Here is a 16,147-nt window from a genome sequence, read left to right on the forward strand (position 1 = left end):
TCCTGCTGCTCAGGTTCAGGGCCCGTTCTGAGAGGTTTACAAAATCCTCCTCAGAAGAAGCCCAAGGGAGCAGCAGCCACTGGGCGCCTAGCCTTGCTGCTGCTGCCCTCAGTGCGGGGCCTGGCCAAGTGTCCCTGTCTGAACTCTGGGTCCAGGACTGTGGTATTTGCTGGGGAGATGGCTGTCGCATGCCCGGACCTGGGTCTGCTGGAGCCGCAAGCTGGAGACTGAGCAGACTGCAGTGCGGCAAGAGCTGGAAGCACCCAGGGGAGCAGAGAGACGTGGTGAGGATGGCACTGGCTGCAGAGGCGGGGCAGGAGCACGGTGCCAGCCAGAGGCTGAGACTCACAAGAGTGACACAATGCATTGTCCCACCCTGCATTGTTCCGTAAAAGGGGAAGGATCAAGTCTGCCAAGTACAAACTCCCACCCTAACGTCTCTCTGGGAAGAAAGACTAATACTATAGATGTTCTTGTCTTTTCTTGTACCTCCTCAGGCTCACCTCACTGTCTGTTGGAAAAGTCATGATGCATTTTTGCATAGAAAAAGTCAGTCATGCCTTTTCCGATGACCCAATACTTGGAAATGTAAAGAAAGAGGAGGCTGTCTGAAGCTGGTGAGGGTCTGGAGGATCTTCTCTCACCCACACCTCGCTGGAGAAAAATTGAGAGCAACTATCCTCTGAAACTCTGAACTTAGACACTCACTGCGATTCTAGCACTCCCTGCCCCCAGAAGAACTCTGAAACTGCACCTGCTGCAACTGACGTCACTCACAGGGCAGCTCTTCTGGACCTGCCTGAGCTGTATCACATACAGGCTACACAAGCCCGGCCCTGATCTGGAAGAGGCAGCTGGCTTCCAGTCCGTCCTGGACCACTCTGCCAGAGGCACAGTTGGGACCTTAGTGCTGTTCTTGACACCATCCTCCCCTCGCCGCCCCCCCAGCATTGTAGAACCTACTCCAGAAATTAGGAAGAAGTGAGTCCTCCATGAGATGCCTAAAAACTAATGCAGAGATATAAACAAGAAATGTGGGGGGAAGAAACAGGGTAATACCTTTCCCCCAAAGGAATATAATAACTCTTCACTAACACAGCAAATCACAGAAATGTTGGAAAAGGAATTCAGAATATTCGGGACCAGCAGATGGTAGAGTAGTTACATCACTGGACTCCCACATGGCCAACCACAGTTCAAGTGCCAGACCCGGTGACTTGAAACTCACATCAGGTGCGTGTGCATGCACCCCTGCCTGAGGGCAAAGAGATAGGGTACCCTGAGGGGAAGGGCTGTGGATTGAGAAAGGACTGACAAATAAAAGCTGAGGTCAGACAGACCCAGCATCTCTGCTGAAAGACTGCGGCCGGCCGGAGCCGTTCTGTGCTCATTCTTTAATGGGGGAGGCAAAGCCGGGTGCTTCAGCTGTGGAGCACCTCATTGTTCTTAACAAGCTTTTCCTGGCCTCTCCAGCTGATGCTCAGGTTTCTTCTAATCCAGCGGTAGATTATGTCTTTCTTGAGAGCTTTCACATGCCCTGTAGCCATAGTCCAAAGGCTGTATACACTTTAAGGTGCTCCTGCACGTGTGCCTAAGATCCCAAGAAAAGAATGGAGGAGAAGGGAGTCCACTCACGTGGGGGATGATGTCTCACTTTCTCTCTCACTGTCTCTGTCTCTCTCTCTCCTCAGCAAGCACATGTACACTAAGGCTAAAATTTCTAAAAGAAAAAAAGGAATTCAGAATATTCATCATGACCGAACTCAATGAGATGTAAGAAGAAACATACAAGTAATTCTAGGAGATGAGAAAATCATTCCATGATTCCCCAGTTAAAAGACACGGATTGCCTGGGAACCAGCAGTTAGCGTAATGGCTATGTCGCTGGACTCCCACGTAGTCGACCGCGGTTCGTGTCCCGGACCCGGTGGCTTAGAACTCACTCCGGGCGCGTGTGCGTGCGTGCCCAGGATCCCGAGAGGAGAATGGAGGAGAAGGGATTGCGGCGTGACCATCCCCCCTGGGGGGTGATTTCTCGCTTTCTGTCTCTATGTCTCTCTCTGTCTGTCTGGCGAGCGCACGCGCCCTATAGCGAAAATCTCTCCAAAAAAAAAAAAAAAAAGACACGGATTGCCTGAATGGATTTTTAATAAATCAGGAGCTTTCGTGCTCGCTTCGGCAGCACATATACTAAAAAATCAGGAGCTTTCTATATATGATGCATAAAAGAAATGCACTTCATTGATACAGACATATTCAGATTGAAAGTGAAGGGTTGGAAAAAAGTCATTTCATGCAAACAGAAACCAACACAAGTCTGGAGTCGCAATACTGATATTGGACAGAATAGACTTGAAGATTAAGAACAGTAAAAGATCAAAGAAGGACTAACTAGATAGGACTAAAGGCGTTAATTCTCCAAGAAGACATAACAATTATAAATATTACAGGCCCCAAGCCAAGGCACCCAAATACATAGAAGAAACACTACTAGGTCTATGGAGAGATTGTTACACACTAATCGGGGATGTCAGCACCTTGCTGTCACTGTGGGACAGCTTATCTAGACAGAAAACACACACAGGAGCTAAGTGACAGCATGAACCAAACGGGGCCTGACATTCAGAGAACATTTCACCCAACAACTACAAAATACACATTTTTCTCAGCCACACATGGAACATTTGTGAAGACTGACCACATAATAGAGCACGAAACAAGACTTTCCAAACTTAAAAAAAGTAGAAACTACATCTAGCATCTTTCCAACCACAATGGAATTCAACTTGACATTAACAACAGAAAGAGCCTTCAAAAACACACATGGAAACCAAACAATTCAGTAAACAACTTCAAAACTACTGCAGAGGGGCCAGCAGATGGCAGGATGGTTAGGGAAGCTGAACTCCCACATACCTGACAGCAGTTTGAGTCCCAGGCCTGGGGGCTTGCTTTCTCACTTTACCAGCCCCCACCCCAGTCTCTCTCTGGTCAAATTTAAATAATAATAATAATAATAAAATGTTAAATAAAATAATTCTTTAAAAATAAAAACTACGGCAGAAATTAAGATGAAATTTTAGAATTTCTTGAAACCAATGTGAACAGACACCATTTCCTTACCTCTCTCCAGGCATAGTATCTCTCTGCCTTAATGAGCATGTCCACCACCAGGCTGTGGTTGCTCCTGGAGGCCACAGCCAGGGCAGTCTTTCCTTGCTAAAAGTTAAAAAAAAGCAGAGTCACATGTTATGCCTATGATTAGCAGCTTTAGTCCTACTGTTTAGCAGTTCTAGTCTTAGGAAGCCCATGTTCAAATCCTGATCCTATCACTTCCTTGCTGAATGAACTTGGGCAAGTCTTTAGCTTCTTTGGGCCACTAATTACCCCAGATGCAGTGAGTAAATGTGATAATGCATATTAAGTCCCTAGGACATGTGCCACCCCAAACATTTCCTAATTTTCCTTTGTAATTCACTAGGTACATGACAAACGTTCCTGGCTGGTGGCATATAAATGGAAGTGGCACATACACCTTCTAGAAAATATCTTTAAAGAGAGGAGAGGCCCTGATTCTGTGGCAGTGTCAGTAGCTTACTGAACTGCAGTTCTGGAAGCCTCATGACTGACTACAAGTTCAGGTTCCTGGCCTGGGTCAACCTGAAAAACATTGGGCAGGCATGCACATGCCCAAGAGCCTGAAGAACTGGAAGACAGAGGAAAGTGGATGGTGACAGGACCAGATGCTATTAAGGGTGCGTCTCTTCCACTTCCCCCACCCCCTCTCATGAGCACATACGTGCTCTCTATCATGAATAAAATAAACAAACAAACTAAACAGAGGAGGGGTAGCATTCTCCTTCCTTTTCTCCTCCTTCTGAGTGGATTGCTGAATGATGGTAGGACCTTAAACAGCCACTTTAGACCAGGAAGTAGCAGTCATGTTTTGAGGAGGGTAGACTAGTAAAACAGAAAAGGACTGGATCTTGCTAAGGACAGTAATAATAATAGCACTAGCAACAGTCACTGGACTCTTATCAAGAGGTTTTTTTCCCCATTATATCATATTGCCTCTCACCAAGAGTGAGGAGTTTGAGTCTTAACCTAAAGGAAGGAGTAACAAGGGTTGTTCTAGACATAATTTGAGGCATGAACTTCTTGGACCCCTTATGGTGCCTTATACAAATTACAAAAATATGTGCTTTTTTTTTTCATGATGGATAGAGTTCAAAGCCAGGGCACATAGTTTTGTAAGCAGTATCCCCTAGATTTTGTGTAGTACACAACTTCTCTATCTATACGTTTTTCCCAGAGCAGAGGATAGTAATTCTCATTTGCACTTCAAGCAACCCATGAGGAATTTGCTCAGGGACCCTGAATATAAATGAAGGTCAGAAATAACCTCAAAAGAAGTTCCAGTCTTAGGAACCCACCTTTCTATCCTTACAGATCCAGAAATTTATACCACTAATCCTCTTACTTGGCTGGATATTTGCAACAAGTGCAATTTTCAACACAAATGATTTGGCTGTCAGTCCAGATGCTAAGACCCAGGTACGTTGGCAAGTTAGGGCTGAAAGTAATCAGCTTCTAATCGAAAGAGACAGTAATGAAATTAGGAAGAACTGCATTTTGCAGGCATTTAGCAAGCCTCTAATTGTATGATGTCTAAACTCTGGCTTGTAAAGCTGTTTTGAATCACCATAATTAGCCTATCTAGGGAAGGCAAGATTCTGAGAGGCAATGTTTTCAAGCTCATTAGAAAATCTTCCTAGGGAGTGCATACTGGAGTGAAAGTCCAGATACTTTTGCTCTTGAAGGTGAGTGGGTAGGGTGGACAAAAGACCCTCTAGGGACCAGCTGGATCCCAAATGACTAACTGCGCAATTTGAGCCCCAGTTTGTTTCCGAGCTTGAAAAACACTCAAGGAGTGAGTGTGTGTGTGTGTGTGTGTGTGTGTGTGTGTGTGTGTGTGCATGCCCAAGATCCCAAGAGGAAAATGGAAAAGAAACTGTGGTATGGCCACCACCACCACCACCACCACCCCTTGGGTACAAAGAGGTCTCATTTTCTCTCTCCCTCTCTCTCTCTTTCTCCCTCTCTCTCTCTCCAACCAGTACACACACCCTATAGGGAAAAACAACAACAATAAAAACAAACAAACAAAAAAAGCATTTGGGAAAGTGAGATTTACACCCATGTGATTCATTCACTGTAGCTCTGTCGAAATCTTGAGAACAACTTAAATGCTCGTCAGTGGATGATGAGTTAAATGAACTATGATATATCTGTACCATGGTTTATTAAAAAGGAATGAAGAGGGGCTGACAGGTGGCGTGGTGGTTAAGGGTGCTGGACTCCCACATGGCCGATGCTGTTCAAGCCCCAGACCTGGGATCTTCCTTTCTCTCTCTCTCTGGTCAAATTAAAATAAATAAAATAAAAAATTCTTAAAAAAAAAGAAAAGAAATGAAGAAACTCTCCATGTACTGGTATGGAAACATCTCTATAATGTTAAGAGGAAAAAGCTGAACACAGAATGGTATGTATAAATATGTACTGCTGTCTAAGAGCATGGAGGAATGGAGTAAGAGTATATTTATATTTGATTGTATATGCGTAGAGAAACTCCACAAAGAACAGAAAATATATATAATAATGGGTATACATGGCCTGGTAAGGGGGTAACCACAAATAAGGCCAAGGTGGGAGGAAAATGTTTACTATAAAACCTTCACTAGCTATGTTTTGTTTGTTTTTTAAATTTTTGGACCAAGTGGATTTATAATCTTTTCAAAAATTTGAAAAATCATTTGGATTTTAAGAAACACATATTCTGTTACTCAGAGTAAAAATTCTTACTGACTGGGCCAGCCTGTGCTGTGGTGGTTAGGTGGCTGGGTCCAAATGCAGCCTTCAAGTTCCAGACCCGGCCGCTCGAGAACACCAGGCACGTGAGTATGCCTACCCAAAATCCCAAAAGGAGAAATGGAGGAGGAAGGATTGTAGTGTGACCATACCCAAAGGGGATGCTTTCTCACTTTTCCTCTGTCTGTCTCTCTTTGGTGAGAGCATGCACTGTATAACAAAAGAAAAGGAAAAAGAGAAAGAAAGAAAAACCTTACTGACCGAAACTGGGACATTTCACCAACAAGTTTTCCTTGTTTGTGCCCGCCTCACAAAGGGTGTGCTAAGGCTGCTGCTCAAGGCAGACAGCCAGTAGGGAGGGTCTAGCAACCGCCCAGCTGAACCCAGTGAAGTCTGTATAATCACCTTATCAACCACCTTCAAGTCACAGCCCGCCTTCAGCAGAGTTTCCACCAGTTCCACATTTCCAAGGTCAGCAGCTACATGCAGAGGTGTTTGCTGCCTCTGCCATGAGAAATGTTTAAAATATAATTGCAGCATATTAAGGAGGAGAAAGTAACTTGCATAGACAAAAAGATAAAGGGAAAGTAGAGGTATCCTATATACCTTGAAGGAAAATGGACAATGCATATTTTTTAAAAATTCAGGGGACATTTGTTGCAGTATCAGTAATAATAAAAACTGAAAAAGAACTACAAGGAGACTCAGATACATACGGTACACCTATATATTTGAATAGTAGGCAACCATTATGGAATATGGAAGACTTACTGTGAGGGGAAGTAAGCCAGACAATCTTTCAAAGACTTTGTGTATCCCCACTCAATATATACCAAATGTCTGCACTCTATGGAAGAAATCAAAAATCTCTTTAAAAAATAATAAAATGTTTTTTAAAAGTTAAATGGAAAATTTTGTTATCTATATTTTACCACAAAAAAGATTATTGCAAACATTATTTTTAAAAATAAAGTTTGGGGAACCAACAGTTGACATAATGTCTTTTTCTGTCTCTCTGTCTCTGTCTCTCCAGCGAGCACATACTCTCTATAGCAAAAATCTCTCTCTCTAAAAAATGTAAGTTTATAATACAATGTTTAAAACCTTAGAAAGCGAGATAACACCTAACCCAATCAGAATGGCGAAGATTAAAAAAATATATAAAACAATAAGTGCTGGAGGGGATGTTGTAAAAAAGGAACACTCCTCCTACACTGTTGGTGGGAATGTAAATTGGTCCAGCCACTGTGGAGAACAATATAGAGGTTCCTCAAAGACCTTCAAATAGAACTACCATGTGATCCAGCAATCCCACTCCTCGGTATCTATCCAAAGGACAGGAGAACGCTCAACTGGAAAAGCACTTGCACAATTACATTTATTGCAGCATTATTCACGATTACTAAGATATGGAACCAACCCAAATGTCCACAAAAATGGATTGAAATGGCACATATCCTCCATGGAATACTATTTAGCCATAAAAAACAACAAGGCCCTGGAATTTGATAGAAAATGGACGAATATGAAAGATTTGTTATGAGTGAAGCAAGTCAGGCTATGAAAGAGGGACATTATACGTCTCCACCTAACATACACTGACTGTCTGCACTCTATGGTAGAGATTGAAAGACTGGAGGACATAAAAACATTAAAAACTGTTAAGGACACTAGAGGCAAAGCTGAAGTGAGCATAGGTAAGGAAATTTGGGGAAAAAAATAGAGAGGTAAGACATTTGTGGGACACAGATATGGTTTCCTATCTGTTGATGAGGATGTGTACAGTAAGTATAGTAATGTGTATAGTCTCAACTTGGCTGGACTGAGGTGTATATCATGCTGGGTAAAGTCTCTTTACAATCTAAATGATATATAGTGATTGAATGTATAAATAATAATAGAAATTGAAATAATTTAAAAAACCTTAGGATGCAACACTAAATCTAGTTGAACTTGATTAATTAAAAAGTACATATAGACCTGGGCCAGTCAATGGGTTGGTGGTTAAAACAGCTGACTTTACATGAATGACTATGCTGTTCGAGTCCCAGATCCAGTGGCTTGAAAAACATATTGGGTGTGTGTATGAATCTGCCCAAATTCCTGAGAGGAGAATGGAGGAGAAGGAATTGCAATGTGACCATCCCTCCTGGGGGTGTTTTCTCACTTCCCCTCTCTCTGTGGCCCCTTCAGTGAGTGCAGAAGCCCTATAGGAAATTTTAAAAAATACATATACAGAAAGAGAAGGAAATGCATCAGTAACATCAATAATGGCAATGTCTAGATGTAAAGATAAGCAGGTTTTTTATGGCTTTCCAATGTTTTTCTGTTTTCTAAATTTTCTACACTATAATGTATAAAGGAGTACAATACTTCTAATTTCTTTCTAGAGTAATAATTTTCCTATGGTATAGAATGACAGTGTTTTAAAGATACTTGTGAAATCACAGGAAAATCACCTATCTTAACCTTTTGCAAGAACGAATGCCGACATTTCTCAAATCTTAGGGCAGAAAGAAACTTTGGATATGATCTAACCTAACCCCTTAATCAGAGAAGCAGCAGCTTCCCCAGGGTCATACAGCTGGGCAATGACTTGTAGCCCAGAACTCTTCCTACTCCAGCACGGGGCCAACGTGCTTGAGGTTTTAGTGTGATTATCAAAAAGCATTATTAGGGACCAGCAGTTAGCGTAATGGCTATGTCGCTGAGCTCCCATGTAGTCGACCGCGGTTCGAGTCCCAGACACAGTGGCTTAAACTCACACCAGGCACGTGTGCGTGTGTGCCCAAGATCCTGAGAGGAGAAAGGCGGAGAAGGAATTACGGCGTGGCCATCCTCCCTCGGGGTGATTTCTCACTTTCTATCTCTCTGTCTTTCTCTGTGTTTCTGGTGAGTGCACATGCTCTATAGCAAAAAAAAAAAGCATTATTAAAGACCTGCCTATAGATGGCAGGATGCCCCTCTGGGGACTAATTGTCTAAGACATCACACTTATACAGGCAAACCTCTCAAAGGTCTATACAGCATGAAAAAGACACAAGCATAATACATCAAATACCAACAAAATCTCATTTTGACGACACTGCTATAATTCTAGAAGGCAGGAAATGCATTAAAATATCAGTAAGTGTTATCTTACTTTGGTGAAGATGAATACATTCAAGTTTTTATATATTTTTCTTATTTTATATAAATATTAGATATTTAGAATATGAATGTTCTTATTTTATATGTGTATTCCTTCTAATAACAACAACAGAAACTGAAATGAGAAAGTCTAGTTCCATCACTGGATAGCAAGCCAACCAAACATTCCTCCCCTAGAGTGGATCCTGTCAGTGCTGGTGAAACCGAATCATGTGTCAAAATAGAGCTTCTATATAATGTTTTTATGACAGAGGTCACCTGAATACAGGAGAGAGACAGAAAGCATCCTGCAAAGGAGCCCAATCATACCACAATCCATTTTCCTCCAATGCTCTATTTCATGCTGATGGGGTTGGAATTCAAACCCTCTTGTCCATGTGGGATCTAGCTTCCTCTGTGCTGCACTTAACTACTACAAATGAGGCCAACCCTCTGTGTATTTAGCAAAGAATTGCCCAGTAGAAGTCCAACCTGGTGGCATAGTGGATAGCTTACTAACCTGCAGTACTGGAAGCCACCAGTTCAAACCCAGGAGCTGGCACAAGCATGCTCAAGATCCCAACAAGTTGGAGGAATAGGGGAAGGGGATCATGGTATAAGGAGACCCTGTCAAGGGTTCTCCTTTTCTCTATATCTCTCTCAAAAAAAATCCATAAATAAAAGATAGAAAGGAAGGAAAAAAGAATTTGTACATTAGGAAAGATTTGGGCATTAACATGGTTGAATACATAGGTGTATTTAATAACTAGAGGAGTTTTGCTCCCCTAGAAAACTTCTGGGATAGTGGAAGACACAGGAGGGAGAAGATCTCCTGGGGATACAGGAACAGAGGCAGAGACCAGCTTCTGTTTAGCTCAGGGCAAAAATTAACTCCCGGGCTGGGGTTGAAGGAGATGTAGATACCTGGCGAGAGCTCTGGTCTTACAGATGAAGCCACTGAGGGCCACACAGTGGGCTAGGATAGGCATGTCTCTTGTACTATGGCTCCTTGCTAACTGAGGGGGTGGGATGGTGCATGACTGAGGGCTCATCTGGTCTCAGGACCCTGGAAAGACTCCTTTTCCTGTTCTTGTACATCTCCTGGAAGAAAGCAGCTCAACCCCAGAGAGCAGGCCCTGCTTCACACAGTGCCTGCCTGGCCTCTTTGTTATTCCACCTTGACATTTCCATTTCCAGCCAGTGATGGATTGCTTTTATGAGGCATTTGATTCTGCTCCAGTTGATTGAATTCAGGGTGTTTTTTATTCCAAGAGGTCTCTTTTGCCTTCGGGTAAAAGGAAGACACATTTACTGTCTCTAATACAGAAACAAAGCTCCCTTCTAGTGGGGATGGGCTCCCTGCCAATTACAACATTCCCACTGGGGGAGTGGCTTTTGATTTAAAGAGCCTCTGGCAATTTACCTCAGAGCTACTGTTTATCTATCAAAAGGGCCGGGCCTGATAAATGTGAACAATTTAATCATGCACTGGCTAACCCCCCACTGGAGCGTCTGAGAAAGACAAAGTATGTGTGTGGCCATAGGGGGTGGGGTAGGGGGTTGCAGAAGAAAAAATAAAAATAACATGCACATTCCTCCCAGGAGTTTTTAGGCACTTTGAACTCAATCAAAACTCCTTGTAAACATGCACTGTGTTGAAACGCAAGAAAATAAACTCTTCAGGTTCTGGCTTACCTGATTTAAGATGTCAGTGTCATGCTGTGCACCTAATAAGCTGTTCACAACCGTGATGTGGTTGTTGATAACCGCTAAGTGAAGAGGGGACTCCTTAGGCTGCAGGAAGAAAGAAAAAACTCAAATCCAAAAGGCTGGCTTCATTCAAATCAAAAAGCTACTGGCTTCTGCAGATATTTCCTGATGATAACCAAGTACTGAAACTGCCCACCCAGTGGCGGGTCCACAGAAAGTGTTCAGCAATCTTTGCCAAACCTGTTCCTCAGCAAGCATTTCTTCCCTTTCATCCTGCAACTATTCATATACTGAGCACCTAGTATGGGCCAAGCTTTACAGGATGCTAGGGACATAGCAGTGAACAAAGCCCATTCTCAGGACTCTTGTAATCTAGTGAGGTGAGCAAATGTTAGTTTTGTTTTTGTTTTTTAAATCACACAAATACCTATGTAATCACAAATTGTGATAAGTGCTTCCAAAGAAAAGAAGAAAGTACTGTGAGAGTACATGTGGGGGTGGGGAAGGGCTGACCACTTAGGAGGGCTGAAAAGGCTCTCCAGAAGAACTGGCATTAAGTTCAAATATGCAGGTTAAGAAAGTCTTCAAGAGACCAGCAGTTAGTGTAATGGACTCCCATGTAGTCAACCATAGTTAGTGCTGGACTCCCATGTAGTCAACTGCAGTTCGCGTCCCGGACCCGGTGGCTTAAAACTCACGCCAGGCGCGTGTACGTGCATGCCCAAAATCCCAAGAGGAGAATGGAGGAGAAGGGGTTGCGGCATGGCCATCCTCCCGGGGGGTGATTTCTCGCTTTCTGTCTCTCTGTCTCTCTGTCTCTCTCTGTCTGGAGAGCGCACGTGCCCTATCGCAAAAACCTCTCCAAAAAAAAAAAAGTCTTCAATAGGCTGAACTGCAAAAGAGCTAAAGGACAGTGGGAATACTATGCACTTTAGCATTTCCTGAATGATTGGGCCTAGAACCCTCACTTCCTGGAGCCCCCCTTCTCCTTTTTTTTTTTTTTAATAAGAATTACTTTTATTTAACTTTATTTATTTATTTATTTTAATTTGGCCAGAGAGAGGCAGAGTAAGAGAGAGAGGGTGAGAGAAAGAACGTGAGAAAGCAAGTCGCCAGGGTCAGCCATGTGGGAGTGAGTCTAGTGCCCTTAACCACACCGCCTGCCAACTCCCAATGCCCCCATTCTTACTCAGGGACACTGCCCAGCCCCCTCAAGCCCCGCAGAGAGTCCAGACACAGTTTAGTCCCCCAGTCCCTTGCAAGCCTGCCTCTGTCTTTCTGACCACTCGCACACTTAGAGCCTCCTGGTCCCTCTACTCACCCATACCCCGGGCTGACTCCCAGCCCTGCAGGCTGCAGTGCACCCCTCCGGACTCCCCTGCTGCCTCCCTCCTACCCAGCTGTGCTGACTTGTGGAGGCAGGGGAGCAACATGTCTCCAGGAGAAGAGAAAGTAGCTAAGAGGAGGAAATGGGTAGGGGAGAAACAATAAAGGAATTAGGGGCAAAAGAGATTAAGGCAAGAGAGTGAGGTGAGGGGCATCTAATGTGGGTGAGGGCCAGGGGCATCCAGTGTGGGGCGATGGGTGTGAGTGAGGAAGACCAGAAGGTCCATGAGACTGTGGGCAGAACAGTGGCTGAGCTGGAAGCAGAGTGAGCGGAGGGAGAGGACAACGTAGATGTTTGTGAGACTGGGTGATTAGGCTGGAGTGCTGTGCTGCTCAAGTGTAATAGCTGACTTTTTTGTTTTGTTTTAGAGGTTTTTGCTATAGGGTGTGTGTGCTTGTCAGAAGACAGAGAGACAGAAAGTGAGAATTACCCCCCAGGTAGATGGCCATGCCACAATCCCTTCTCCTTCATTCTCCTCTTGGGATCTTGTACACACATGCACATGCAGCTGGTCTGAGTTTAAGCCACTGGGTCCGGGACTGAAACTGCAGTCAACTACATGGGAGTCCAGCGACATAGCCATTACGTTATGCCAACTGCTGGTCCCGAGAGCTGATATTAATATTAAGCGTCAGATGCCCGGTGGTGGGCCTGAGGTGAAAAAAGCACAGCACTCAACAAGGCTGATCCACATGGGAAGATCCCATGTTCGTGTCCAGAGACCTCCCTGAGTACACGGGGCACACACATGCTCAGGATGTAGGGCTGGCTGAGGCTGAGGTTGAGTCGCAGCATAGGACTTTGTTGGGAGTGCTGTCTCTCTGTCTCTGTCACGGTCTCTGTCTTTCTTACTCATGAAAGTGTCAAATTAAACTATCTTAACGCCAAATGGCTGCTGTACTCCCACACTAGGATTCTTATGGATAAGCTGAAATTGTACATGTTCGACTGTTTTCCTGAGTTGGTTACTAAGTTACAGCCAATCACATTAGCAACACTTCTGTTCATCACAAAAAGCCCACATTTAGGTTGTTCATGCAGCCTGCAGTCCACCTGTAACCAATCCAATGATTTCTCTTTTTTTAATTATTTAATTTTATTTATTACTACTATTATTTTTGAAAATTTTACCAGAGAGAGAGAGATGGAAAATGAGAAAGCAAGCTGCCAGGTCTGGGACTTGAACCACAGTTGGCCATGTGGAAATCCAGCACCTCAACCACCACTCCACCTGCTGGCCACCCATCCAATGATTTCTATACCTCACTTCCTCACATTCATTTTTGTATGTCACTTCCCTGAAAAAAAAAAAAAAAAAAAACAACTTAAAAAAAATAACAATGGGGGCCAGCCCAGGGCCTACTGATTTAAGAGAGCAAGATCCTACAAGGCTGACTGCAGTTCGAATCCGGTCTGCTGGCTTGAAAAATACACCAGGCACATGTGTTTGTGTTCTAACTCCCAGCAGGATGGAGAAATGGAGGAGAAGGGATTGCGGCATGACTGTACCCCAAGGAGGGGAGGGATCTTTTCTCCCTCTCCCTCTCCCTCTCTCTGGCAAGTGTACATGTCCTCTGGCAGTAAATAATAACAATAATCACCACAATAACCATCAGCTAGGCATAGCCTTATCACAGTGCTTGCTACGCATCCACTTCCTCAACTCAGGTAACCAAGCCTAGTTTATAATGAAGTATTGACTATCTCATGTAATTTATTGAGTAATATACTGAAAGTGGAAAACACAGTGGTTCTATGGGTACTCCTATTGTGATTCCTACTGACTGCGTATTACGCTTACACCATCATACAGTCGAAAAATCATTATCTTGAACCATCAGAAGCCAGGAACTATCCGCACTCTGTTTTAAGCACTGGGCGAACAGCTTTCAGCAACCATTTACCACAGCCTGAAGAGTTAGATCTTACAGTCTCCACTTTACACATGAGGCACAACTTCCACAAGGCCACAGAGCAGGAAGTGAAAGAAACAGGACTTGATCCCAGACCTTCCTGACTCCAGGTCCTTCTCAGGATGGAAGAGAGACACAGTGAGTTGCCACAAGTAGTACCAGCATACAGAAGAAGAAGAGAGGAGGGGACAGATAGGACACCATGACTGAGAAAGTCAGACTGCCCAAGGGCACTGGGATTAAAGGAGACAGGAGGCACTGAGGTCGGCTGGTGAGGCACAACGGGGAGGCTTTCTGCGTAGGTCTCTTCTGCTCAGGAATAACCTTCCCCCTTGCGGCACTAGGCATAGATAAGGCAGGCCCAGCTAACCGAGGTGGTGCATAAGTAGCACTGCTGCTGGGGAGGCTGGAAGCTGTTTAGGGGGCCCAGGCTGTATTCCCAGGCCAACCTGAGCACACTGGACACTGATTGGGAGTCTGCGGCTGGAGGAGGGCGGCACATCAAAAATACCTATCTCTGTCTCTTCTTTCCCCTCTCTCTCATAAACAAAAATAGGGGTCGACAGAGACAAAAAGAAAATATTTCTCATCTCAAAGAGGAATGTCAGTGTTCTTGCTAGAGTCACCCCCTTGCTGGGGCCCAGCTCCTCCTGAGCAACAGGAAGTGTCCTTGGGTTGAACCAGGTTAAGTTCAGGGCCAATTCCCCTAACATCACACCGAAAACCGTCACACATGGTTCAAATCACATCCTTTCTCTTGAGTTAATATAATAAAATAGTAACGGCTCAGCAAGATCAGAGGAAATAATATTCTCACAGGAGAAATGAAAACAGAGTGAAAAATAGAGAACACTTCTCATGTAATTCCAGCACAGAGGGCCTTTGTTAATTCTACCAAAGCCAACTCAAACCTCAGAAAACCTAAATCAGTGTAAAGGATTGACTTCCAAAAGAAAAACAAGATCACTCAGTGAAGGGGGAAAACTATCACTCTTCAGGTTTACAGCAGCTTCGTCATTTTTCCAGATTGATAAAATTAATACAAGAATAACAGCATCTCTAGACACATGAGAAATTTTTATTGCAGCAAATATAAATATTTAAAACTCAAAGATTTTGTTTTATTCAGGAACTTCAGTGGCTTTCTACAATTCATCCTTTGGATTTTATTTCTCCAGATTAAGACTTGGCTTCCAAAAAAAGTTAGTCAGCCTTCCCAGAAAGAATTCCTCCCTTGTGAAACATCTCATTCCCCACACGTATCTGCAAGGGGCATCTCCCTGACACAGCCAGCCTCCTGGCGCCAGAACCAAAGCCCGTGTTATGGGAAAAGACTCACTTTCACTTTCTGGTGCAGATCAACGTTCTCACTGAGAAGAAAATCGACAAGGGATGCATGACCATTCCGGGTTGCTATCTGCAAAACACTGACATTGAACTGCAAGAGACAAATGGAGAGGCAGAAAGGGATTCTGGTTAAAGTCCAGCGTGCTCTCTGGTATTTATTACGCGGTAATCAATTAATACACTAAAACAGTACAACTACCTAAGAAAGAAAATCCAACATGTTTTCAATTATTTTGGGAGCCATACTTCTAAGTGAGTCCCATAAAAGTGTCAGAGGCCTAGGGAATATATGTGCAATGGACTGAATGTTTATGTCCCTCCAGATTCATACATTGAAATCTTAGTCTCAATATGATGGTATCTGAAAGGTGGGGCCTTTGGGAGGTAATTAGGTCACAAGAGTGGAATGAACGCTCATGATTGGGATTCGTGCCCATAGAAGAAGAAGCCAGAGGGCCAGCCAGTGGCAGGGTGGTTGGGGCAGCTGCATCTTAGAGAGCTGACAGTGCAGTTTGTGTTCCAGACCCAGCAGCTTGAGAGGCACACCAGGCACATGTGCATGCATGCCCAGGGTCCCCAGAAGAGAATGGAGAAGGATTGTGGTGTAACCATCCTTCCTGGGAGGTGTAGCTCTCGCTCACACTCTCTGTCTCTCTCTCTAATGAGAACACATACCCCATAGCAACTTAAAAATTAAATAAAAAAAAGAAAAGAGGGGCAGCAGGTGGCATGGTGGTTAAGGCGCTGAACTCTAATATAGTTGGTTACAGTTCAAGTTCTAGACCTGGCAGCA

General features: G+C 44.0%; 1 protein-coding gene across 2 annotated transcripts in view; it reads right to left on the bottom strand.

Moving 5' to 3' along the window:
• Window positions 1–16,147, bottom strand: part of ANKDD1B (ankyrin repeat and death domain containing 1B) — a 67,876-nt gene that overhangs the window by 8,700 nt on the left and 43,029 nt on the right. For both annotated transcript variants that reach the window (XM_014583909.2, XM_006167782.2), the window contains exons 9-12: window positions 15,347–15,445; window positions 10,693–10,791; window positions 6,274–6,372; window positions 3,124–3,219 (exon numbers count right to left, since the gene is read on the bottom strand). In XM_014583909.2, coding sequence (XP_014439395.1) covers window positions 3,124–3,219; window positions 6,274–6,372; window positions 10,693–10,791; window positions 15,347–15,445 — 393 coding nt within the window. The remainder of the gene's footprint in view (window positions 1–3,123; window positions 3,220–6,273; window positions 6,373–10,692; window positions 10,792–15,346; window positions 15,446–16,147) is intronic.

Source organism: Tupaia chinensis, unplaced genomic scaffold (assembly GCF_000334495.1).
Source record: "Tupaia chinensis unplaced genomic scaffold, TupChi_1.0 Scaffold145093_1, whole genome shotgun sequence".
In the NCBI taxonomy this organism is placed as follows: Eukaryota; Metazoa; Chordata; class Mammalia; order Scandentia; family Tupaiidae; genus Tupaia; species Tupaia belangeri.